The sequence below is a fragment of the Oncorhynchus mykiss genome, chromosome 5, assembly GCF_013265735.2.
Source record: "Oncorhynchus mykiss isolate Arlee chromosome 5, USDA_OmykA_1.1, whole genome shotgun sequence".
NCBI classification, from domain to species: domain Eukaryota; kingdom Metazoa; phylum Chordata; class Actinopteri; order Salmoniformes; family Salmonidae; genus Oncorhynchus; species Oncorhynchus mykiss.
Window position 1 is genome coordinate 49,289,131 of NC_048569.1, and position 25,930 is coordinate 49,315,060.

Below are 25,930 nucleotides of genomic sequence, written 5' to 3' on the forward strand. Positions count from 1 at the left end.
GGCACCCTCATAGATATCATCCTAACCAACTTGCCCTCTAAATACACCTCTGTTGTTTTCAAACAAGATCTCAGCGATCACTGCCTCATTGCCTGCATCCGTAATGGGTCAGCGGTCAAACGACCTCCACTCATCACTGTAAAACGCTCCCTGAAACACTTCAGCGAGCAGGCCTTTCTAATCGACCTGGCCGGGGTATCCTGGAAGGATATTGATCTCATCCCGTCAGTAGAGGATGCCTGGATATTTTTTTTAAATGCCTTCCTAACCATCTTAAATAAACATGCCCCATTCAAGAAATTTAGAACCAGGAACAGATATAGCCCTTGGTTCTCCCCAGACCTGACTGCCCTTAACCAACACAAAAACATCCTATGGCGTTCTGCATTAGCATCGAACAGCCCCTGTGATATGCAGCTGTTCAGGGAAGCTAGAAACCATTATACACAGGCAGTTAGAAAAGCCAAGGCTAGCTTTTTCAAGCAGAAATGTGCTTCCTGCAACACTAACTCAAAAAAGTTCTGGGACACTGTAAAGTCCATGGAGAATAAGAACACCTCCTCCCAGCTGCCCACTGCACTGAAGATAGGAAACACTGTCACCACTGATAAATCCACCATAATTGAGAATTTCAATAAGCATTTTTCTACGGCTGGCCATGCTTTCCACCTGGCTACTCCTACCCCGGTCAACAGCACTGCACCCCCCCACAACAATTCGCCCAAGCCTTCCCCATTTCTCCTTCTCCCAAATCTGCTCAGCTGATGTTCTGAATGAGCTGCAAAATCTGGACCCCTACAAATCAGCCGGGCTAGACAATCTGGACCCTTTCTTTCTAAAATTATCTGCCAAAATTGTTGCCACCCCTATTACTAGCCTGTTCAACCTCTCTTTCGTGTCGTCTGAGATTCCCAAAGATTGGAAAGCAGCTGCGGTCATCCCCCTCTTCAAAGGGGGTGACACTCTTGACCCAAACTGCTACAGACCTATATCTATCCTACCATGCCTTTCTAAGGTCTTCGAAAGCCAAGACAACAAACAGATTACCGACCATTTCGAATCTCACCATACCTTCTCTGCTATGCAATCTGGTTTCAGAGCTGGTCATGGGTGCACCTCAGCCACGCTCAAGGTCCTAAATGATATCTTAACCGCCATCGATAACAAACATTACTGTGCAGCCGTATTCATTGATCTGGCCAAGGCTTTCGACTCTGTCAATCACCACATCCTCATCGGCAGACTCGACAGCCTTGGTTTCTCAAATGATTGCCTCGCCTGGTTCACCAACTACTTATCTGATAGAGTTCAGTGTGTCAAATCGGAGGGTCTGCTGTCCGGACCTCTGCCAGTCTCTATGGGGGTGCCACAGGGTTCAATTCTTGGACCGACTCTCTTCTCTGTATACATCAATGAGGTCGCTCTTGCTGCTGGTGAGTCTCTGATCCACCTCTACGCAGACGACACCATTCTGTATACTTCTGGCCCTTCTTTGGACACTGTGTTAACAACCCTCCAGGCAAGCTTCAATGCCATACAACTCTTCTTCCGTGGCCTCCAATTGCTCTTAAATACAAGTAAAACTAAATGCATGCTCTTCAACCGATCGCTACCTGTACCTACCCGCCTGTCCAACATTACTACTCTGGACGGCTCTGACTTAGAATACGTGGACAACTACAAATACTTAGGTGTCTGGTTAGACTGTAAACTCTCCTTCCAGACCCATATCAAACATCTCCAATCCAAAGTTAAATCTAGAATTGGCTTCCTATTTCGCAACAAAGCATCCTTCACTCATGCTGCCAAAAATACCCTTGTAAAACTGACCATCCTACCAATCCTCGACTTTGGCGATGTCATTTACAAAATAGCCTCCAATACCCTACTCAACAAATTGGATGCAGTCTATGACAGTGCAATCCGTTTTGTCACCAAAGCCCCATATACTACCCACCATTGCGACCTATACGCTCTCGTTGGCTGGCCCTCGCTTCATACTCGTCGCCAAACCCACTGGCTCCATGTCATCTACAAGACCCTGCTAGGTAAAGTCCCCCCTTATCTCAGCTCGCTGGTCACCATTGCATCTCCCACCTGTAGCACACGCTCCAGCAGGTATATCTCTCTAGTCACCCCCAAAACCAATTCTTTCTTTGGCCGCCTCTCCTTCCAGTTCTCTGCTGCCAATGACTGGAACGAACTACAAAAATCTCTGAAACTGGAAACACTTATCTCCCTCACTAGCTTTAAGCACCAACTGTCAGAGCAGCTCACAGATTACTGCACCTGTACATAGCCCACCTATAATTTAGCCCAAACAACTACCTCTTTCCCTACTGTATTTTATTTATTTATTTATTTTGCTCCTTTGCACCCCATTATTTTTATTTCTACTTTGCACATTCTCCCATTGCAAATCTACCATTCCAGTGTTTTACTTGCTATATTGTATTTACTTTGCCACCATGGCCTTTTTGCCTTTACCTTCCTTATCTCACCTCATTTGCTCACATCGTATATAGACTTGTTTATACTGTATTATTGACTGTATGTTTGTTTTACTCCATGTGTAACTCTGTGTCATTGTATGTGTCGAACTGCTTTGCTTTATCTTGGCCAGGTCGCAATTGTAAATGAGAACTTGTTCTCAACTTGCCTACCTGGTTAAATAAAGGTGAAATAAAAAAAATAAAAAAATAAATCTCAGTGCTAGAGACGTCACTACAGACCCTGGTTCGATCCCAGGCTGTATTACAACCGGGAGTGCTATAGGGTGGCTCATAATTGGCACAGTGTCATCCGGGTTAGGGGAGGGTTTGGCCGGGGTAGGCCGTCATTGTAAAATAAGAATGTGTTCTTAACTGACTTGCCTAGTTAAATAAAGGTTAAATAAAATAACAAATAAAAAAAAGTATTACCGTACCATAGCACTCACGTCGGTAGCCATGAAGTGCTTTGAAAGGCTGGTCATGGTTGACATCAACACTATCATGCCGGAAACCCTAGACCCACTCCAATTCGCATACTGCCCCATCCACAGATGACGCAATCTCAATTGCACTCCTCACTGCCCTTTCCCAACTGGACAAAAGGAACACCTATGTGAGAATGCTGTTCATTGACTGCAGGTCTGCATTCAACACCATAGTGCCCATGAAGCTCATCACTATGCTAAGGACCCTGGGACTAAACACCTCCCTCTGCAAATGGAGCCTGGACTTCCTGATGGGACGCCCCCAGGTGGTAAGGGTAGGCAACAACACATCTGCCACGCTGATCCTTAAAATTGGGGCACCTCAGGGGTGGGTGCATAGTCCCCACCTGTACTCCCTGTTCACCCACGACTGCGTGGCCAAGCACGACTTCACCATCATTAAGTTTGTAAACTACACAAAAGTGATCACCAACAACAATGAGACAGCCTATAGGGAGAATGTCAGAAACCTGGCAATGTGGTGCCAGGACAACAACCTCTCCCGGTACCTGTTGTATTCGGGCGCATTTGACAAATAACATTTGATTTCATATATACACTCACACACACACACTCCCATAATCACAAACACATACAGTGCTGTGTCCCATATAGAGAGAGACATTAAACACTGGATTGTTCGTACTGTGTATTCATATACTGTTTTCTTATATACACTACTTTACATTGTATTTTTTTTAAATAACATATGCCATTTAGCACTCTTTTTTTAGAGTCATGTGTGCATACATTTTACGTATGGGTAAATCGAACCCACTACCTGGAGTTACAAGCGCAATACTCTACCAACTGAGCTCAATAAAAGAAGCACACTGCTCCATCCATACTCCACATATTTATATACTGGATTCTTGTTCACATACTGGATTATATACTAAGGGGCCGATGCAGACTTAGGAAATGTATGCCTTTCCTACACACTTCTCAGTAGTTGGTATCAGGGGTTGGAACCCACATGATTTTCCAATGATTTCATTCTGAACAGAACCATTCTTTTTTTTGTTCTGATCCACTGTTCTGACCAGCAAAATAAAGTTCTTAACCCGGTTCGAACAAAAACAATTCTGGTTTATATTGCTCGATAAAAGATTCTTTAAAGATCCTTCAAAGTTAACTCTCATTGATCTTAATTTAACAAAAATGTCACCCCAAGACATTAGTGACCATTGCACAACTGTTTGTGTTAGAGATCTAAATCTAAGGTCCGTGTCATCACAAAGAGGAATTTTAAAAATGTCAGTGAACAGGCTTTTTGACATTATTTTTTATTTTAGTGACCTTGATTGTATTTCAGTTATACCTGAACCTGATTTAGCTTTGAGCCTTTTTGCAGATGTATTCAATACTATTGTGGATAATCAGGGTTAATGGTAGATTGAATGCCTGGTACACTGGGGTCATTCATAAAATATATGATGCTTGGGTCAAGGCCAGGAGCACAGGCTTAGGCCCAGACTGGCAAGCTTATAATTAAGCAACTGAGGAATCATTGTGTAAGACAAATCTTTCCGATTGTAATGGAACCTGGTTAAATTCTGTAAAACTGTCAAAAACCTGAAAGGTTCTACTTCCTCCTCTCTGCCACAACAAATGAATTCAGACACTGGCCTCATTACAATTGAGCCCAGTGGCCTCCATAATCGATGCATTAATCACCATTTTATTTCAGCGGGTTATCTCTTTGAAAGCAGCGTTTAGAAATGCTGATCTGCTGTCAAGAACACAGAGTTCATTTCAGCCTATGCTGCCCTTCAGTCCCTTGACTTTTTGGCCCTGATGGAGACATTGATAACCCCAGAGAACACTGCTACTCCAGCTGCACTTTCTTCATCTGACTACGTTTTCTCTCATAGTCCAGGAGCATCTGGTCATCGCGGTGGTGGCACAGGTCTTCTCATTTCTCGTAAATTGAGATTTTCTATTTTCTTCCTCTCTCACCTGTACATCTCCTCATTTGAATTCCATGCTGTCACTGTCAATTGTCAACTCAAGCTTAACATTATTATTATTGTCATCTATCGCCCACCATGTGCCCTTAGAGAGTTCCTCAATGAGCATGACACCTTGATAAGCTCATTTCCTGCCGATGGCTCACCACTCTTTGTACTTGGCAACTTCAACCTCCCCATGTCTGCCTTCGATTCATTTCTTTCGAACTCTCTCTTTCCCCTACTTGCCTCTTTTGACTTCACACTTTCCCAATCCCTTCCAACTCACAAGACAGGCAATACGCTTGACCTCATCTTTACTAGAGGCTGTTCGCCTACTAAATCTCACTGCAACCCCACTCCAGGTCTCTGATCACTGGTCTCCCTTTCCTCCAACCCTAACCACTCAGCCCCTACCCAGCTGGTCACACAATATTTCTCCAACTGCTCCTCTTCTGTCATATCTCCCTTCTGTTAAATCCTTCTCCCTCCTGTCTCCTGATTCAGCCTCTTCGACCCTACACTTTTCCCTTTCCGCATCCTATTACTCGCATTGTCTCCTTTCCTCCCGCCCTCCCCTCCTGCTCCGTGGCGGAGTGACTCATTGTGAGCTGACAGAACAGGGCTGCAGGCAGTTGAGGAAAACTAAACTTCCGGAGGACCAATCATCTCCTCCCTCTACGGGCGACTTTGTCAACCACTTTCAAAAGAAGGTTGACGACATCCGCTACTCATTCCCTTAGCCTATTGAGTCCACTGGTCTCACTTGCACTTGCATACCTTATGCCTTGACCTCTTTCTCCCCTCTCTCTCCAGATTAAATCCTGTGACTTCTGAAGTCGGGCTGCCCGACAATCTTCCTACTCGACCCCATCCCCTCCCCTCCTCACTTCTCTGTATCACAGAGGCCTTTACACTGCCAAAGCTGACTCTTCTCCTCTATTCTCATCCTCCTAGATCTATCTGCTGCCTTCGACACCTTGAACCATCAGATCCCCCTCCTTACACTCTTAGGGGTGGGCGTCTCTGCACACTTTTGGATTTGCATCCGACTGGCGGGCCACTCCTACCAGGTGAAGTAGAGAGGATCTAAGTCTGCACCACATACTCTCACTACTGGTGTCCCTCAGGCCTCAGTTCTAGACACTCTCCACTTCTCTCCAAATCACTCGGCGCCGACATATCCTCACATGGTCTCTCCTATCATTGCTATTCAGATGACACTCAACTACTTTTCTCCTTCCCCCCCTTCTGACACTCAGGTAGCGACATGCATCTCAGAGTGCCTGGCAGATATCTCAACTTGGATGTCGGCCCATCATCTCAACCTTGACAAGACAGGGGTGCTCTTCCTCCCGGGGATGGCCTGCCCACTCAAAGACCACTACATCACGGTTGACAACTCCACAGTGTTGCACTCCCAGGGTGCAAAGCACCTTGGCATAACTCTGGACAACACCCTTTCGTTCTCTGAAACCATCAAAGCAATGACTCGCTCCTGCAGGTTCATGCTCTACAACATCTGTAGAGTACGACCCTACCTCACACAAAAAGCAGTCCAGGTCCTAATCCAGACACTTGTCCTCTCCTGGCTGGACTACTGCAACTTACTGTTGGCTGGGCTCACCAATTGTGAAATAAAACCCCTGCAGCGTATCCAGAACGCTGCAGCCTGCCTGGTTTTCAACCTTCCCAAGTTCTCTCATGAAATAATAATGACAATAACTCTCATGAAATAAATAAATTAGGCCTTAATCTATGGATATCACATGACTAGGCAGGGACACAGCCATGGGTTGGCCTGGGACGGCATAGGCCCACCCACTTGGGAGCCAGGCTCAGCAAATCAGAATGAGTTTTCCCCACAAATGGGTATTATTACAGACATAAATAATCAGCACCCCCTCCCCTCAGACAATCCCGCAGGTGAAGAATCCGGATGTGGAGGTTCTGGGCTGGCATGGTTACACGTGGTCTGTGGTTGTGAGGCCGTTTGTATTAGAGGTCGACCAATTAATCGGAATGGCCGATTAATTAGGGCCAATTTCAGGTTTTCATAACAATCGAAAATCGGTATTTTTAGACGCCGATTTTGCCTGGGTTTTTTTTCTATATTTTTTTAGAACTTTACTTAACTAGGCAAGTCAGTAAAGAACACATTCTTATTTTCAATGACGGCCTAGGAACGGTGGGTTAACTGCCTTGTCAGCTCAGGTATTCAATCTTGCAACCTTACGGTTAACTAGTCCAACGCTAGTTAACCATAAGAAGTTAAGGTAAGTTGCTAGCTAGCATTAAACTTATCTTATAAAAAACAATCAATCAATAAATCATAATCACTACACATGGTTGATGATATTACTAGTTTATCTAGCGTGTCCTGCGTTGCATATAATCGATGTGGTGTGCATTCCTCGAAAAAGGACTGTCGTTGCTCCAACGTGTACCTAACCATAAACATCAATGCCTTTCTTAAAATCAATACACAGAAGTATATATTTTTAAACCTGCATATTTAGCTAAAATAAATCCAGGTTAGCAGGCAATATTAACCAGGTGAAATTGTGTCACTTCTCTTGCGTTCATTGCACGAAATCAGGGTATATGTAACAGTTTGGGCCGCCTGGCTCATTGCGAACTAATTTGCCAGAATTTTACGTAATTATGACTTAACATGAAGGTTGTGCAATCTAACAGCAATATTTAGACTTAGGGAGGCCATCCGTTAGATAAAATACGGAACGGTTCCGTATTTCACTGAAAGAATAAACATTTTGTTTTCGAAATGATAGTTTCCGGATTCGACCATATTAATGACCTAAGGCTCGTATTTCTGTGTGTTATTATGTTATAATTAAGTCTATGATTTGATAGAGCGGTCTCGCTGAGCTATGGTAGGCACCAGCAGGCTCGGATTTCTGTGTTATTATGTTATAACTAAGTCTATGATTTGATAGAGCGGTCTCACTGAGCGATGGTAGGCACCAGCAGGCTCGTAAGCATTCATTCAAACAGCACTTTTGTGCGTTTTTCCAGCAGCTCTTCAAGCGTTGCGATGTTTATGACTTCAAGCCTATCAACTCCCGTGATTAGGCTGGTGTAACCGATGTGAAATGGCTAGCTAGTTAGTGGGGTGAGCGCTAATAGCGTTTCAAACGTCACTCGCTCTGAGACTTGGAGTAGTTGTCGATGTGTTTCTGGTTCGAGCCCAGGTAGCGGCGAGGAGAGGGGTGGAAGCTATACTGTTAAACTGGCCATACTAAAGTGCCTATAAGAACATTGAATAGTCAAAGGTATATGAAATACAAATCGTATAGAGAGAAATAGTCCTATAGTTGTTAATAATCTGGTCAATGCTTTAGACACTAAAATCAAATGTGCTGCTTTGTTTGTGGACCTGTCAAAAGCTTTTGATACTGTTGATCATGTTATTTTATTGATGGTTATTCATGATGATCTAAGAGACAGAACTCAGGCTATCATTAATGATGGGGTTAAGTCTGAATTTCTTGAAGTACATAATGGTGTACCACAGGTGTCCATTTTGGGACCTGTTCTCTTTACTATTTATATAAACACCACAGGTCAATCTGTTACAAATGTTAAAATTTATCTAAATGTGCATGATACTATTAAATATTCTACTCCCCTGACTGTTGATCTGGCTGTGTCAAAACCACAGTCAGATTTTATAGCTATTGAATGAAGGAATCTCTTGCTGATTTAGAACTTGCGCTGAACACAGACAAAACTAAATACATGCTGTTCTTAAACTCTCATAAGAATGTTACAGATTAACTACATGTTCACTCATTAGATGGTTCAAACGTGTTCCCGCATATACAGATGAAGTCGGAGGTTTACATATACTTAGGTCATACATACACAAGTCATAAAAACTCGTTTTTCAAACACTGCACACATTTTTTGTTAACAAACTATAGTTTTGGCCAGTCGGTTAGGACATCTACTTTATGCATGATAAGTTTTTCAAACAATTGTTTACAGACAGATTATTTCAATTATCATTCACTGTATCACAATTCCAGTGGGTCAGAAGTTTACATACACTAAGTTGACTGTGCCTTTAAACAGCTTGTAAAATTCCAGAAAATGATGTCATGGTTTTAGAAGCTTCTGATAGGCTAATTGACATAATTTGACTGAATTGGAGGTGTACCTGTGCCTCTTTGCTTAACATCATGGGGAAATCAAAAGAAATCAGCCAAGTCCTCAGAAACAAAATTGGAGACCTCCACAAGTCTGGTTCATCCTTGGGAGCAATTTCCAAACACCTGAAAGGTACCACATTCATCTGTACAAACAAGTGTAAACACCATGGGACCATGCAGCCATCATACCGCTCAGGAAGGAGATGCGTTCTGTCTCCTAGAGATGACCCTACTCTGGTGCGAAAAGTGCAAATTAATCCCAGAACCACAGCAAAGGACCTTGTGAAGATGCTGGAGAAAACAGGTACAAAAGTATCTATATCCACAGTAAAACAAGTCCTATATCGACATAACATGAAAGGCCGCTCAGTAAGGGAGAAGCCACTGCTCCAAAACCGCCATAAAAAAGCCAGACTATGGTTTTCAATTGCACATGGGGACAAAGATCGTACTTTTTGGAGAAATGTTCTCTGGTCTGATGAAACATAAATAGAAATGGTTTGGCAATAATGACCATCGTTATGTTTGGAGGAAAAAGGGGGATGCTTGCAAGCCGAAGAACACCATCCCAACCATGAAGCACGGGGGTAGCAGCATCATGTTGTGGGGGTGCTTTGCTGCAGGAGGGACTGGTGCACTTCACAAAATAGATGGCATCATGAGGCAGTAAAATGATGTGGATATATTGAAGTAATATCTCAAGACATCAGTCAGGAAGTTAAAGCTTGGTTGCAAAAGCATCCTACCGGCGCCGACAGAGATGGCCGCCTCGTTTCGCATTCCTAGGAAACTATGCAGTTTTTTGTTTTTTTACGTGTTATTTCTTACATTGGTACCCCAGGTCATCTTAGGTTTCATTACATACAGTCGAGAAAAACTACTGAACATAAGAGCAGCGTCAACTCACCATCAGTACGACCAAGAATATGACTTTCGCGAAGCGGATCCTGTGTTCTGCCTTTCACCCAGGACAACGGAATGGATCCCAGCTTGCGACCCAAAACAAAGACGTCGTAAAAGAGGGAAACGAAGCGGTCTTCTGGTCAGACTCCGGAGACGGGCACATCGTGCACCACTCCCTAGCATTCTTCTCGCCAATGTCCAGTCTCTTGACAACAAGTTTGATGAAATCCGAGCAAGGGTAGCATTCCAGAGGGACATCAGAGACTGTAACGTTCTTTGCTTCACGGAAACATGGCTCACTGGAGAGACGCTATCGGAGTCAGTGCAGCCAACTGGTTTCTCCACGCATCGCGCAGACAGAAACAAACATCTTTCTGGTAAGAAGAGGGGCGGGGGCGTATGCTTCATGGTTAACGTGACGTGGTGTGATCATAACAACATACAGGTACTCAAATCCTTCTGTTCACCTGATTTAGAATTCCTCACAATCAAATGTCGACCGCATTATCTACCAAGGGAATTCTCTTCGATTATAATCACAGCCGTATATTTTCCCCCCAAGCAGACACATCGATGGCTCTGAACGAACGTTATTTGACTCTTTGCAAACTGGAATCCATTTATCCGGAGGCTGCATTCATTGTAGCTGGGGATTTTAACAAGGCTAATCTGAAAACAAGACTCCCTAAATTTTATCAGCATATCGATTGCGCAACCAGGGCTGGAAAAACCTTGGATCACTGCTATTCTAACTTCCGCGACGCATATAAGGCCCTGCCCCGCCCTCCTTTCGGAAAAGCTGACCACGACTCCATTTTGTTGATCCCAGCCTACAGACAGAAACTAAAACAAGAAGCTCCCGCGCTGAGGTCTGTCCAACGCTGGTCCAACCAATCTGATTCCACACTCCAAGACTGCTTCCATCACGTGGACTGGGATATGTTTCGTATTGCATCAGACAACAACATTGACGAATACGCTGATTCAGTGAGCGAGTTCATTAAAACATGCGTTGAAGATGTTGTTCCCATAGCAACGATTAAAACATTCCCAAACCAGAAACCGTGGATTGATGGCAGCATTCGCGTGAAACTGAAAGCCCGAACCACTGCTTTTAATCAGGGCAAGTTGACCGGAAACATAACCGAATACAAACAGTGTAACTATTCCCTCCGCAAGGCAATCAAACAAGCTAAGCGTCAGTATAGAGACAAAGTAGAATCTCAATTCAACGGCTCAGACACAAGAGGTATGTGGCAGGGTCTACAGTCAATCACGGATTACAAAAAGAAAACCAGCCCAGTCACAGACCAGGATGTCTTGCTCCCAGGCAGACTAAATAACTTTTTTGCCCGCTTTGAGGACAATACAGTGCCATTGACACGGCCCGCAACTAAAACATGCGGAATCTCCTTCACTGCAGCCGACGTGAGGAAAACATTTGAACGTGTCAACCCTCGCAAGGCTGCAGGCCCAGACGGCATCCCCAGCCGCGCCCTCAGAGCATGCGCAGACCAGCTGGCTGGTGTGTTTACGGACATATTGAATCAATCCCTATCCCAGTCTGTTGTTCCCACATGCTTCAAGAGGGCCACCATTGTTCCTGTTCCCAAGAAAGCTAAGGTAACTGAGCTAAACGACTACCGCCCCGTAGCACTCACTTCCATCATCATGAAGTGCTTTGAGAGACTAGTCAAGGACCATATCACCTCCACCCTACCTGACACCCTAGACCCACTCCAATTTGCTTACCGCCCAAATAGGTCCACAGACGATGCAATCTCAACCACACTGCACACTGCCCTAACCCATCTGGACAAGAGGAATACCTATGTGAGAATGCTGTTCATCGACTACACCTCGGCATTTAACACCATAGTGCCCTCCAAGCTCGTCATCAAGCTCGAGACCCTGGGTCTCGACCCCGCCCTGTGCAACTGGGTACTGGACTTCCTGACGGGCCGCCCCCAGGTAGTGAGGATAGGCAACAACATTTCCACCCCGCTGATCCTCAACACTGGGGCCCCACAAGGGTGCGTTCTGAGCCCTCTCCTGTACACCCTGTTCACCCACGACTGCGTGGCCACGCACGCCTCCAACTCAATCATCAAGTTTGCGGACGACACAACAGTGGTAGGCTTGATTACCAACAACGACGAAACGGCCTACAGGGAGGAGGTGAGGGCCCTCGGAGTGTGGAGGGAAAACCCCCTATCCACATCGATGGAACAGTAGTAGAGAGGGTAGTAAGTTCCTCGGCGTACACATCACAGACAAACTGAATTGGTCCACCCACACAGACAGCATCGTGAAGAAGGCGCAGCAGCGCCTCTTCAACCTCAGGAGGCTGAAGAAATTTGGCTTGTCACCAAAAGCACTCACAAACTTCTACAGATGCACAATCGAGAGCATCCTGTCGGGCTGTATCACCGCCTGGTATGGCAACTGCTCCGCCACAACCGTAAGGCTCTCCAGAGGGTAGTGAGGTCTGCACAACGCATCACCGGGGGCAAACTACCTGCCCTCCAGGACACCTACACCACCCGATGTCACAGGAAGGCCATAAAGATCATCAAGGACAACAACCACCCGAGCCACCGCCTGTTCACCCCGCTATCATCCAGAAGGCGAGGTCAGTACAGGTGCATCAAAGCTGGGACCGAGAGACTGAAAAACAGCTTCTATCTCAAGGCCATCAGACTGTTAAACAGCCACCACTAACATTGAGTGGCTGCTGCCAACACACTGACTCAACTCCAGCCACTTTAATAATGGAAATTGATGGGAAATGATGTAAAATATATCACTAGCCACTTTAAACAATGCTACCTAATATAATGTTTACATACCCTACATTATTCATCTCATATGTATATGTATATACTGCACTCTATATCATCTACTGCATCTTTATGTAATACATGTATCATTAGCCACTTTAACTATGCCACTTTGTTTACATACTCATCTCATATGTATATACTGCACTCAATACCATCTACTGTATCTTGCCTATGCCGCTCTGTACCATCACTCATTCATATATCTTGAAGTACATATTCTTTATGCCCTTACACTTGTGTCTATAAGGTAGTAGTTTTGGAATTGTTAGCTAGATTACTTGTTGGTTATTACTGCATTGTTGGAACTAGAAGCACAAGCATTTCGCTACACTCGCATTAACATCTGCTAACCATGTGTATGTGACAAATAAAATTTGATTTGATTTGATTTGAAATGGGTCTTTCAAATGCGCAATGACCACAAGCATTCTTCCAAAGTTGTGGCAAAATGACTTAAGGACAAAAAAGTCAAGGTATTGGAGTGGCCAACACAAAGCCCTGACCTCAATCCTATAGAAACCTTTGTGGGCAGAACTGAAAAAGCGTGTGCGAGCAACGAGGGCTACAAACCTGACTCAGTTACACCAGCTCTGTCAGGAGGAATGGGCCAAAATTCAGTCAACTTATTGTAGGAAGCTTGTGGAAGGCTACCTGAAACGTTTGACCCAAGTTAAACAATTTAAAGGCAATGCTACCAAATACTAATTCCAGCCAAAACCATTATCTCAGCCAATCATGGTTAGTCTTTTTCCGTGGCTAAACCAACTTAACTCGTCATTTAACAATTGTATTCGTATTTATAGATGGCACACAGTACAAGCTTGTTATTAAGGCACATGAAAGTTCACATGTTCCAGAATTCATTTCTGCCAAAAAACACGTTTTGATAGAAAATAAATGTTGATGTTCAAATGCTTCTCCTGTGAAGTAGTGACGTGTGACATTCGCCTAGTTTCCTGAAACAAGTCGCATTATCCCTTGACAACATGTGCCTGTGTCATAACAAATTGATTAATTCTACTAAACTCATAATGTGTCCTCTCTATGAGGACAAGGGTAGTAGTTTACATTGTCATCAGAGAAGAGTCTTCCACACACACAGAGAAAATCCAATCCAACAGAACCTCTGTCCAAGTTCCGAGATCAATTTCCTAGAAGTATGAATCACCCCAGTCAAGCCTTTCCTGCTCATTATGACACCAGTGACTTACAACAGTATGTCCCCCCCCCACCCTGAGCCCCCCTCCTCCTGCTGACAGTATGAACCTCCTCCCTCCCTCTCCTTCATTCCGAACAAAACTGTAGCCGACCCAGCTGACACAGATTGTAGAAGTGGTGAGCACAGCAGAACTGCTGGCATGGGTCAGTACCTCATGGGTCTCCCATTCACTGCCAGTTGTGACACATCCTGGGATTGAACCCGGGTCTGTTGTTACACCTCAAGCACTGCGATGCAGTGCCTTAGACTGCTCACTCTCTCGGGAGGCCCCCGCAAATGGATTTTAACAAACAATTGGTCCCCCAAAAAATGCGGCCCTCCGTTGAATTTCAAAATCCCGATGTGGCCCTCAAGTCAAAACGTTTGACCACCGGTGTTATAGAGAAACAAAGCATGAGGAGAGAGAGAATATAATCTCCTGCAGGTCAAAAAGGGACTCACACACACACAGAGAGAGCGAGAGCGAGAGCGAGAGAGAAAAACAGAGGAGAGAGAAGATATATAATAGTGACTCTGACTCATACCGAACTGTCTTTTCTTACTCGTTTTTTTAATGGTCATGTTCTAGCATATTTCTGCTGACTGATGTTATGACCTCACACACACATTGTGCAGAGATGATTCTTTCTTAGTCCAAATGTGTGTTTGTATGCATTTGGAGTACTAGACGTGTGTGTGTGTGTGCGCGCATTTATGTGCGTGTCTGCGTGTCTGGGCCACATTGCAGCTCACATCTTGACATAGAGCGAGACCCATTCCAGCTCACAAAATGAGACTCCAGTTATATGGGCTTTCTGATGAGAAAGTAGTAGAGGATGAGAGGCAATGAGGTATGAAGCAAACAATAGGTGAGTGTCTGTCTCTCTTACCTTTCGACCAGCCTGGCCGATTAGTCCAACTTGGCCAAGAATACCTGGGTCTCCCTGAAAGACAGTCAAACAAATACATATAAATACATATCATGTCAATACACAACCTAGATTCAACTTAGACTAAACTTGAATAGAAGGGGGGGGGGCTTACCTTCTCTCCTTTAGCGGCTGTTCCAGATGAGAGACCAGCGTCTCCTTTCCTCCCCTGAGAAAAACACAGAGAAAGAGGACCAATTCGTGATACTTGGTTATTTGGTCCTATTTTACCATACATAGATAAACGTTATGCAGTACCGCAGTGTGTACCTATACTGTAATTACACTGCATTTACATGGATACTATCAATTGGGTTTGATATAAGGTATCATGAAGTGGGACCATAGAGTGGAAAAAAACTAATCTCTTCACACATGGGAATGCTATCTACAGTGCCTTGCGAAAGTATTCGGCCCCCTTGAACTTTGCGACCTTTTGCCACATTTCAGGCATCAAACATAAAGATATAAAACTGTATTTTTTTGTGAAGAATCAACAACAAGTGGGACACAATCATGAAGTGGAACGACATTTATTGGATATTTCAAACTTTTTTAACAAATCAAAAACTGAAAAATTGGGCGTGCAAAATTATTCAGCCCCCTTAAGTTAATACTTTGTAGCATCACCTTTTGCTGCGATTACAGCTGTAAGTCGCTTGGGGTATGTCTCTATCAGTTTTGCACATCGAGAGACTGACATTTTTTCCCATTCCTCCTTGCAAAACAGCTCGAGCTCAGTGAGGTTGGATGGAGAGCATTTGTGAACAGCAGTTTTCAGTTCTTTCCACAGATTCTCGATTGGATTCAGGTCTGGACTTTGACTTGGCAATTCTAACACCTGGATATGTTTATTTTTGAACCATTCCATTGTAGATTTTGCTTTATCTTTTGGATCATTGTCTTGTTGGAAGACAAATCTCCGTCCCAGTCTCAGGTCTTTTGCAGACTCCATCAGGTTTTCTTCCAGAATGGTCCTGTATTTGGCTCCATCCATCTTCCCATCAATTTTAACCATCTTCCCTGTCCCTGCTGAAGAAAAGCAGGCCCAAACCATGATGCTGCCACCACCATGTTTGACAGTGGGGATGGTGTGTTCAGCTGTGTTGCTTTTTTTTTGTGAAGAATCAACAACAAGTGGGACACAATCATGAAGTGGAACGACATTTATTGGATATTTCAAACTTTTTTAACAAATCAAAAACTGAAAAATTGGGCGTGCAAAATTATTCAGCCCCTTTACTTTCAGTGCAGCAAACTCTCTCCAGAAGTTCAGTGAGGATCTCTGAATGATCCAATGTTGACCTAAATGACTAATGATGATAAATACAATCCACCTGTGTGTAATCAAGTCTCCTTGATTATGGAAGAGCCTTCCTTTATGGAAGAGTATCAAGAAGAAAGCCATTTCTTAAAGATATCCATAAAAAGTGTTGTTTAAAGTTTGCCACAAGCCACCTGGGAGACACACCAAACATGTGGAAGAAGGTGCTCTGGTCAGATGAAACCAAAATTGAACTTTTTGGCAACAATGCAAAACGTTATGTTTGGCGTAAAAGCAACACAGCTGAACACACCATCCCCACTGTCAAACATGGTGGTGGCAGCATCATGGTTTGGGCCTGCTTTTCTTCAGCAGGGACAGGGAAGATGGTTAAAATTGATGGGAAGATGGTTGGAGCCAAATACAGGACCGTTCTGGAAGAAAACCTGATGGAGTCTGCAAAAGACCTGAGACTGGGACGGAGATTTGTCTTCCAACAAGACAATGATCCAAAACATAAAGCAAAATCTACAATGGAATGGTTCAAAAATAAACATATCCAGGTGTTAGAATGGCCAAGTCAAAGTCCAGACCTGAATCCAATCGAGAATCTGTGGAAAGAACTGAAAACTGCTGTTCAAAAATGCTCTCCATCCAACCTCACTGAGCTCGAGCTGTTTTGCAAGGAGGAATGGGAAAAAATGTCAGTCTCTCAATGTGCAAAACTGATATAGACATACCCCAAGCGACTTACAGCTGTAATCGCAGCAAAAGGTGGCGCTACAAAGTATTAACTTAAGGGGGCTGAATAATTTTTGCACGCCCAATTTTTCAGTTTTTGATTTGTTAAAAAAGTTTGAAATATCCAATAAATGTTGTTCCACTTCGGAAAAGCTGACCACGACTCCATTTTGTTGATCCCTGCCTACAGACAGAAACTAAAACAAGAGGCTCCCACGCTGAGGTCTGTCCAACGCTGGTCCGACCAAGCTGACTCCACACTCCAAGACTGCTTCCATCACGTGGACTGGGAGATGTTTCGTACTGCGTCAGATAACATTGACGAATACGCTGATTCGGTGTGCGAGTTCATTAGAACGTGCGTTGAAGATGTCGTTCCCATAGCAACGATTAAAACATTCCCTAACCAGAAACCGTGGATTGATGGCAGCATTCGTGTGAAACTGAAAGCGCGAACCACTGCTTTTAATCAGGGCAAGGTGTCTGGTAACATGACCGAATACAAACAGTGCAGCTATTCCCTCCGCAAGGCTATCAAACAAGCTAAGCGCCAGTACAGAGACAAAGTAGAATCTCAATTCAACGGCTCAGACACAAGAGGCATGTGGCAGGGTCTACAGTCAATCACGGACTACAGGAAGAAATCCAGCCCAGTCACGGACCAGGATGTCTTGCTCCCAGGCAGACTAAATGACTTTTTTGCCCGCTTTGAGGACAATACAGTGCCACTGACACGGCCTGCAACGAAAACATGCGGTCTCTCCTTCACTGCAGCCGAGGTGAGTAAGACATTTAAACGTGTTAACCCTCGCAAGGCTGCAGGCCCAGATGGCATCCCCAGCCGCGCCCTCAGAGCATGCGCAGACCAGCTGGCCGGTGTGTTTACAGACATATTCAATCAATCCCTATACCAGTCTGCTGTTCCCACATGCTTCAAGAGGGCCACCATTGTTCCTGTTCCCAAGAAAGCTAAGGTAACTGAGCTAAACGACTACCACCCCGTAGCACTCACATCCGTCATCATGAAGTGCTTTGAGAGACTAGTCAAGGACCATATCACCTCCACCCTACCTGACACCCTAGACCCACTCCAATTTGCTTAGCGCCCAAATAGGTCCACAGACGATGCAATCTCAACCACACTGCACACTGCCCTAACCCATCTGAACAAGAGGAATACCTATGTGAGAATGCTGTTCATCGACTACAGCTCGGCATTCAACACCATAGTACCCTCCAAGGTCGTCATCAAGCTCGAGACCCTGGGTCTCGACCCCGCCCTGTGCAACTGGGTACTGGACTTCCTGACGGGCCGCCCCCAGGTGGTGAGGGTAGGCAACAACATCTCCTCCCCGCTGATCCTCAACACTGGGGCCCCACAAGGGTGCGTTCTGAGCCCTCTCCTGTACTCCCTGTTCACCCACGACTGCGTGGCCACGCACGCCTCCAACTCAATCATCAAGTTTGCGGACGACACAACAGTGGTAATCTTGATTACCAACAACGACGAGACGGCCTACAGGGAGGAGGTGAGGGCCCTCGGAGTGTGGTGTCAGGAAAATAACCTCACACTCAACGTCAACAAAACTAAGGAGATGATTGTGGACTTCAGGAAACAGCAGAGGGAACACCCCCCTATCCACATCGATGGAACAGTAGTGGAGAGGGTAGCAAGTTTTAAGTTCCTCGGCATACACATCACAGACAAACTGAATTGGTCCACTCACACAGACAGCATCGTGAAGAAGGCGCAGCAGCGCCTCTTCAACCTCAGGAGGCTGAAGAAATTCGGCTTGTCACCAAAAGCACTCACAAACTTCTACAGATGCACAATCGAGAGCATCCTGGCGGGCTGTATCACCGCCTGGTATGGCAACTGCACCGCCCTCAACCGTAAGGCTCTCCAGAGGGTAGTGAGGTCTGCACAACGCATCACCGGGGGCAAACTACATGCCCTCCAGGACACCTACACCACCCGATGTCACAGGAAGGCCATAAAGATCATCAAGGACATCAACCACCCGAGCCACTGCCTGTTCACCCCGCTATCATCCAGAAGGCGAGGTCAGTACAGGTGCATCAAAGCTGGGACCGAGAGACTGAAAAACAGCTTCTATCTCAAGGCCATCAGACTGTTAAACAGCCACCACTAACACTGAGTGGCTGCTGCCAACACACTGACACTGACTCAACTCCAGCCACTTTAATAATGGGAATTGATGGGAAATGATGTAAATATATCACTAGCCACTTTAAACAATGCTACCTTATATAATGTTACTTACCCTACATTTATTCATCTCATATGCATACGTATATACTGTACTCTATATCATCGACTGTATCCTTATGTAATACATGTATCACTAGCCACTTTAAACTATGCCACTTTGTTTACATACTCATCTCATTTGTACATACTGTACTCGATACCATCTACTGTATCTTGCCTATGCTGCTCTGTACCATCACTCATTCATATATCCTTATGTACATATTCTTTATCCCCTTACACTGTGTACAAGACAGTAGTTTTGGAATTGTTAGTTAGATTACTTGTTATTACTGCATTGTCGGAACTAGAAGCACAAGCATTTCGCTACACTCGCATTAACATCTGCTAACCATGTGTATGTGACAAATAAAATTTGATTTGATTTGATTTGATTTGATTTGTGTCCCACTTGTTGTTGATTCTTCACAAAAAAATACAGTTTTATATCTTAATGTTTGAAGCCTGAAATGTGGCAAAAGGTCGCAAAGTTCAAGGGGGCCAAATACTTTCGCAAGGCACTGTATGTTCATTACCTCATTTTTGACAGCTTTTGAGGCCTAATCAATTAATTAATCATCATCTATCAATATGATTGTCACAGGATATTAGCAACAACCTGCTCAAACAGCTAGTGACCAGAGTGGAAGGAGTGAAAGCAACCCTGCCTGGACACATGGGAAACCTTATGATTCTAGCAGTCTTTTCACATGGGAAACCTCATCTACAGACTCAGGATGAATCTGTGGTGAGATTTCTCCCCAGCGGTCTTCCTGCCAGACAAAACAAGTGTTCATTGTTGGAGTAAAGAGAATCGTTATGGATCTCTACACTTCAGATGGAAATTTAACTCATCGTATGGACTTCTTTTTCCCAAAGAGCTCCTGTGATTTACAACTTTTCTGTATTAAAGGGTGATGAAAGAGCACAATCGGGGAGAGCTACTGCAACATCAAACACTTTGAAAACGTTCCCTCAACACACCTGCTTAACGAAGCGAGCGGCTCTGACTCTACACTCCAACCCCCAAGCAAGGGTAATTTATGTTGGTCAACTGGAGACATTGTTACTTTGACGTACTACGTAAGCTAGTAGGCAGCAGCTACTCTTCCTGGGGTCCAGCAAAATGAAGGCAGTAATATAATACATTCACAACAGACAGCAGTTGTACAGGTCGAACATAAGTACAGGTATGCGTTTTCAGAATTGACATTACGTGTGTGCCCTCTGGCCCCGACTCTACTACCACATATCTACAGTGCAACACAAAATCCATGTGTACCTGTGTGTATGTTATCCTGTGTGTGTAAGCATGTGTCTAGGTCTATGTTTGTGTTGCTTCACAGTCGCCGCTGTTCCATAAGGTGTATTTTTATCTCTTTTTTTAAATCACATTTTACTGCTTGCATCAGTTACTTTATGTGGAATAGAGTTCCATGTAGGCATTGCTCTAAATCAAATCAAATGTATTTGGCCCTTCGTACATCAGCCGATATCTCAAAGTGCCTTACAGAAACCTAGCCTAAAACCCCAAACAGCAAGCAATGCAGGTGTAGAAGCACGGTGGCTAGGAAAAACTCCCTAGAAAGGCCAAAACCTAGGAAGAAACCAGGCTATGAGGGGTGGCCAGTCCTCTTCTGGCTGTGCCTGGTGGAGATTATAACAGATGTAGTACTGTGCACCTCCCATAGTCTGTTCTGGACTTGGGGACTTTGAAGAGACCTCTGATGGCATGTCTTGTGGGCTATGCATGGGTGTCCGAGCTGTGTGCCAGTAGTTCAAACAGAGAGACGGTGCATTCAACATGGCACAAGCGCATTCGCACTGAGTTGAGCAACACAAATGAGGAAAGTGATGGTGGATGTATTCTAGAGATGTTTTTATTAAATATATGAGTTTCATAAAATCGCGGAAGGACCGCAGTTGTATAGGTATACTTTTTCCAGAATTGACATTTTTACAAGTATTGGCTGATGTTGACTCAATGTTGCATAGCCACAGTAAGTATGGGTGTTGAAGGTGCAGCAGCACCCCCTGGTTGTTAAATGGTAAAACTGTAAATTGCGTTGCAGTAAAATCAAACATACAATTATTGACATAAATGATAATAGGATTGGGGTAGGGAATGGGAAAAAAACATGGGATATTTATAAATGGGGCCCATTCTGCATGGAGAGGTCTCAGCTCTGTTTTGTAAAAGGTGCGCTCATGATATGCTCTTATCTATTCAGTTGTGGGGATTTGAGTCAGACACATGCTCTGCTGTACAATAGACAGTTTAGTTTGTGTTGAGTCAAGTCTCTCTCTACTTCTCTGTCCCTCTCCCCTCTCTCTCTCCCTTTTCTAATCTCTCCAACTTGTGGTGGATATCAAGTGATCTGGGGGGCAGGTAGCCTAGTGGTTGGAGAGTTGGGCCAGTAACTGAAAGGTTGCTGGATTGAATCCTTGAGCTGACAAGGTAAAAAATATTTTGTTCTGCCCCTGAACAAGGCAGTTAACCCACTGGTCCCCAGTCGGCTGTCATTGTAAATAAGAATTTGTTTTTAACTGACTTGCCAAGTTAAATAAAACTGGAGCAGTGCTCGCAATTAGTTCTTCACTTCTGTTTTCTACTAGTTTACAATTCTAAACTTGTCGAAAAGGGAATGAAAACAATATGTAATAAGTAGCATGGCATTCTCTTACCCTCAGCTCGCAGGCCTGCTCCTGCCCATGTCAAAGGCCTGCTCCTGCCCATAGCAAACAACACAGTGCTGGGATCAGCCCAGTGAGTGGTGCTTTCCTCCCGCTGGTGCTGGATAGAGGTGAATGCTTTTCTCCACTTTTTGTCCATTTGTGCTCAGTTTTAATAGTCTTAGTTGCAACATCCCTCACTTTATCTCTCTCCATTGTAATTATGAAATACAATGATATTTGCACTCTGTTCACAACGGTCTTTTCCGAGGCACATAAGTTTAAAATTTGAGTTTCATGTTTGGGGAAGCTTACAATTTATCCTAACATTTCTACCGATCTGCGTGCCAGATATGATTTTCATATGCGCATTTTCGGGGAACAGTTTCATATAAATAATAACAGTTTTGTTATTCAAAATCATTGTCACATGGTTGAGAATACAAATCGTAATAAAAATGATGAAAATCTAAAGGTTAAAATGCCACAAATGGAGAGCACCAGCCTCTACCAAATCAAATCAAATCAAATGTTATTTGTCACATACACATGGTTAGCAGATGTTAATGCGAGTGTAGCGAAATGCTTGTGCTTCTATTTCTGACAATGCAGTAATAACAAGTAATCTAACTAACAATTCCAAAACTACTGTCTTGTACACAGTGTAAGGGGATAAAGAATATGTACATAAGGATATATGAATGAGTGATGGTACAGAGCAGCATAGGCAAGATACAGTAGATGGTATCGAGTACAGTATGTACAAATGAGATGAGTATGTAAACAAAGTGGCATAGTTTAAAGTGGCTAGTGATACATGTATTACATAAGGATACAGTCGATGATATAGAGTACAGTATATACGTATGCATATGAGATGAATAATGTAGGGTAAGTAACATTATATAAGGTAGCATTGTTTAAAGTGGCTAGTGATATATTTACATCATTTCCCATCAATTCCCATTATTAAAGTGGCTGGAGTTGAGTCAGTGTCAGTGTGTTGGCAGCAGCCACTCAGTGTTAGTGGTGGCTGTTTAACAGTCTGATGGCCTTGAGATAGAAGCTGTTTTTCAGTCTCTCGGTCCCAGCTTTGATGCACCTGTACTGACCTCGCCTTCTGGATGATAGCGGGGTGAACAGGCAGTGGCTCGGGTGGTTGATGTCCTTGATGATCTTTATGGCCTTCCTGTGACATCGGGTGGTGTAGGTGTCCTGGAGGGCAGGTAGTTTGCCCCCGGTGATGCGTTGTGCAGACCTCACTACCCTCTGGAGAGCCTTACGGTTGAGGGCGGTGCAGTTGCCATACCAGGCGGTGATACAGCCCGCCAGGATGCTCTCGATTGTGCATCTGTAGAAGTTTGTGAGTGCTTTTGGTGACAAGCCGAATTTCTTCAGCCTCCTGAGGTTGAAGAGGCGCTGCTGCGCCTTCTTCACGATGCTGTCTGTGTGAGTGGACCAATTCAGTTTGTCTGTGATGTGTATGCCGAGGAACTTAAAACTTGCTACCCTCTCCACTACTGTTCCATCGATGTGGATAGGGGGGTGTTCCCTCTGCTGTTTCCTGAAGTCCACAATCATCTCCTTAGTTTTGTTGACGTTGAGTGTGAGGTTATTTTCCTGACACCACACTCCGAGGGCCCTCACCTCCTCCCTGTAGGCCGTCTCGTCGTTGTTGGTAATCAAGCCTACCACTGTTGTGTCGTCCGCAAACTTGATGATTGAGTTGGAGGCGTGCGTGGCCACGCAGTCGTGGGTGAACAGGGAGTACAGGAGAGGGCTCAGAACGCACCCTTGTGGGGCCCCAGTGTTGAGGATCAGCGGGGAGGAGATGTTGTTGCCTACCCTCACCACCTGGGGGCGGCCCGTCAGGAAGTCCAGTACCCAGTTGCACAGGGCGGGGTCGAGACCCAGGGTCTCGAGCTTGATGACGAGCTTGGAGGGTACTATGGTGTTGAATGCCGAGCTGTAGTCGATGAACAGCATTCTCACATAGGTATTCCTCTTGTCCAGATGGGTTAGGGCAGTGTGCAGTGTGGTTGAGATTGCATCGTCTGTGGACCTATTTGGGCACTAAGCAAATTGGAGTGGGTCTAGGGTGTCAGGTAGGGTGGAGGTGATATGGTCCTTGACTAGTCTCTCAAAGCACTTCATGATGACGGATGTGAGTGCTACGGGGCGGTAGTCGTTTAGCTCAGTTACCTTAGCTTTCTTGGGAACAGGAACAATGGTGGCCCTCTTGAAGCATGTGGGAACAGCAGACTGGTATAGGGATTGATTGAATATGTCCGTAAACACACCGGCCAGCTGGTCTGCGCATGCTCTGAGGGCGCGGCTGGGGATGCCATCTGGGCCTGCAGCCTTGCGAGGGTTAACACGTTTAAATGTCTTACTCACCTCGGCTGCAGTGAAGGAGAGACCGCATGTTTTCGTTGCAGGCCGTGTCAGTGGCACTGTATTGTCCTCAAAGCGGGCAAAAAAGTTATTTAGTCTGCCTGGGAGCAAGACATCCTGGTCCGTGACTGGGCTGGATTTCTTCTTGTAGTCCGTGATTGACTGTAGACCCTGCCACATGCCTCTTGTGTCTGAGCCGTTGAATTGAGATTCTACTTTGTCTCTGTACTGGCTCTTAGCTTGTTTGATAGCCTTGCGGAGGGAATAGCTGCACTGTTTGTATTCGGTCATGTTACCAGACACCTTGCCCTGATTAAAAGCAGTGGTTCGCGCTTTCAGTTTCACACGAATGCTGCCATCAATCCACGGTTTCTGGTTAGGGAATGTTTTAATCATTGCTATGGGAACGACATCTTCAACGCACGTTCTAATGAACTCGCACACCGAATCAGCGTATTCGTCAATGTTGTTATCTGACGCAATACGAAACATCTCCCAGTCCACGTGATGGAAGCAGTCTTGGAGTGTGGAGTCAGCTTGGTCGGACCAGCGTTGGACAGACCTCAGCGTGGGAGCCTCTTGTTTTAGTTTCTGTCTGTAGGCAGGGATCAACAAAATGGAGTCGTGGTCAGCTTTTCCGAAAGGGGGGCGGGGCAGGGCCTTATATGCGTCGCGGAAGTTAGAGTAACAATGATCCAAGGTCTTTCCACCCCTGGTTGCGCAATCGATATGCTGATCAAATTTAGGGAGTCTTGTTTTCAGATTAGCCTTGTTAAAATCCCCAGCCTCCGGATAAATCGTTTCCAGTTTGCAGAGAGTTAAATAAAGTTTGTTCAGAGCCATCGATGTGTCTGCTTGGGGGGGGATATATACGGCTGTGATTATAATCGAAGAGAATTCTCTTGGTAGATAATGCGGTCTACATTTGATTGTGAGGAATTCTAAATCAGGTGAACAGAAGGATTTGAGTTCCTGTATGTTACTTTCATCACACCATGTCACGTTGGCCATGAGGCATACGCCCCCGCCCCTCTTCTTACCAGAAAGATGTTTGTTTCTGTCAGCGCAATGCGTGGAGAAACCCGTTGGCTGCACCGCTTCGGATAGAGTCTCTCCAGTGAGCCATGTTTCAGTGAAGCAAAGGACGTTACAGTCTCTGATGTCCCTCTGGAATGCTACCCTTGCTCGGATTTCATCAACCTTGTTGTCAAGAGACTGGACATTGGCAAGAAGAATGCTAGGGAGTGAGTGGTGCACGGTGTGCCCGTCTCTGGAGTCTGACCAGAAGACCGGCTCGTTTCCCTCTCTTTCGGAGTCGTTTTTTTGGGTCGCTGCATAGGATCCACTCCGTTGTCCTGTTTGTAAGGCAGAACACAGGATCCGCGTCGCGAAAAACATATTCTTGGTCGTACTGATGGTGAGTTGACGCTGATCTTATATTCAGTAGTTCTTCTCGACTGTATGTAATGAAACCTAAGATGACCTGGGGTACTAATGTAAGAAATAACACGTAAAAAAACAAAAAACTGCATAGTTTCCTAGGAACGCGAAGCGAGGCGGCCATCTCTGTCGGCGCCTGTGGCTTTTGGACACATTGATACACTGTGAGCCATTG

The 25,930-nt window shown here is 44.9% G+C and overlaps 1 protein-coding gene across 1 annotated transcript in view; it reads right to left on the reverse strand.

Annotated features, from left to right (window-relative positions):
• col27a1a (collagen, type XXVII, alpha 1a) overlaps positions 1 to 25,930 on the reverse strand; it is a 282,454-nt gene that overhangs the window by 200,596 nt on the left and 55,928 nt on the right. Inside the window, exons 6-7 of the mRNA XM_036977752.1 lie at positions 15,087 to 15,140; positions 14,933 to 14,986 (exon numbers count right to left, since the gene is read on the reverse strand). Coding sequence (XP_036833647.1) covers positions 14,933 to 14,986; positions 15,087 to 15,140 — 108 coding nt within the window. The remainder of the gene's footprint in view (positions 1 to 14,932; positions 14,987 to 15,086; positions 15,141 to 25,930) is intronic.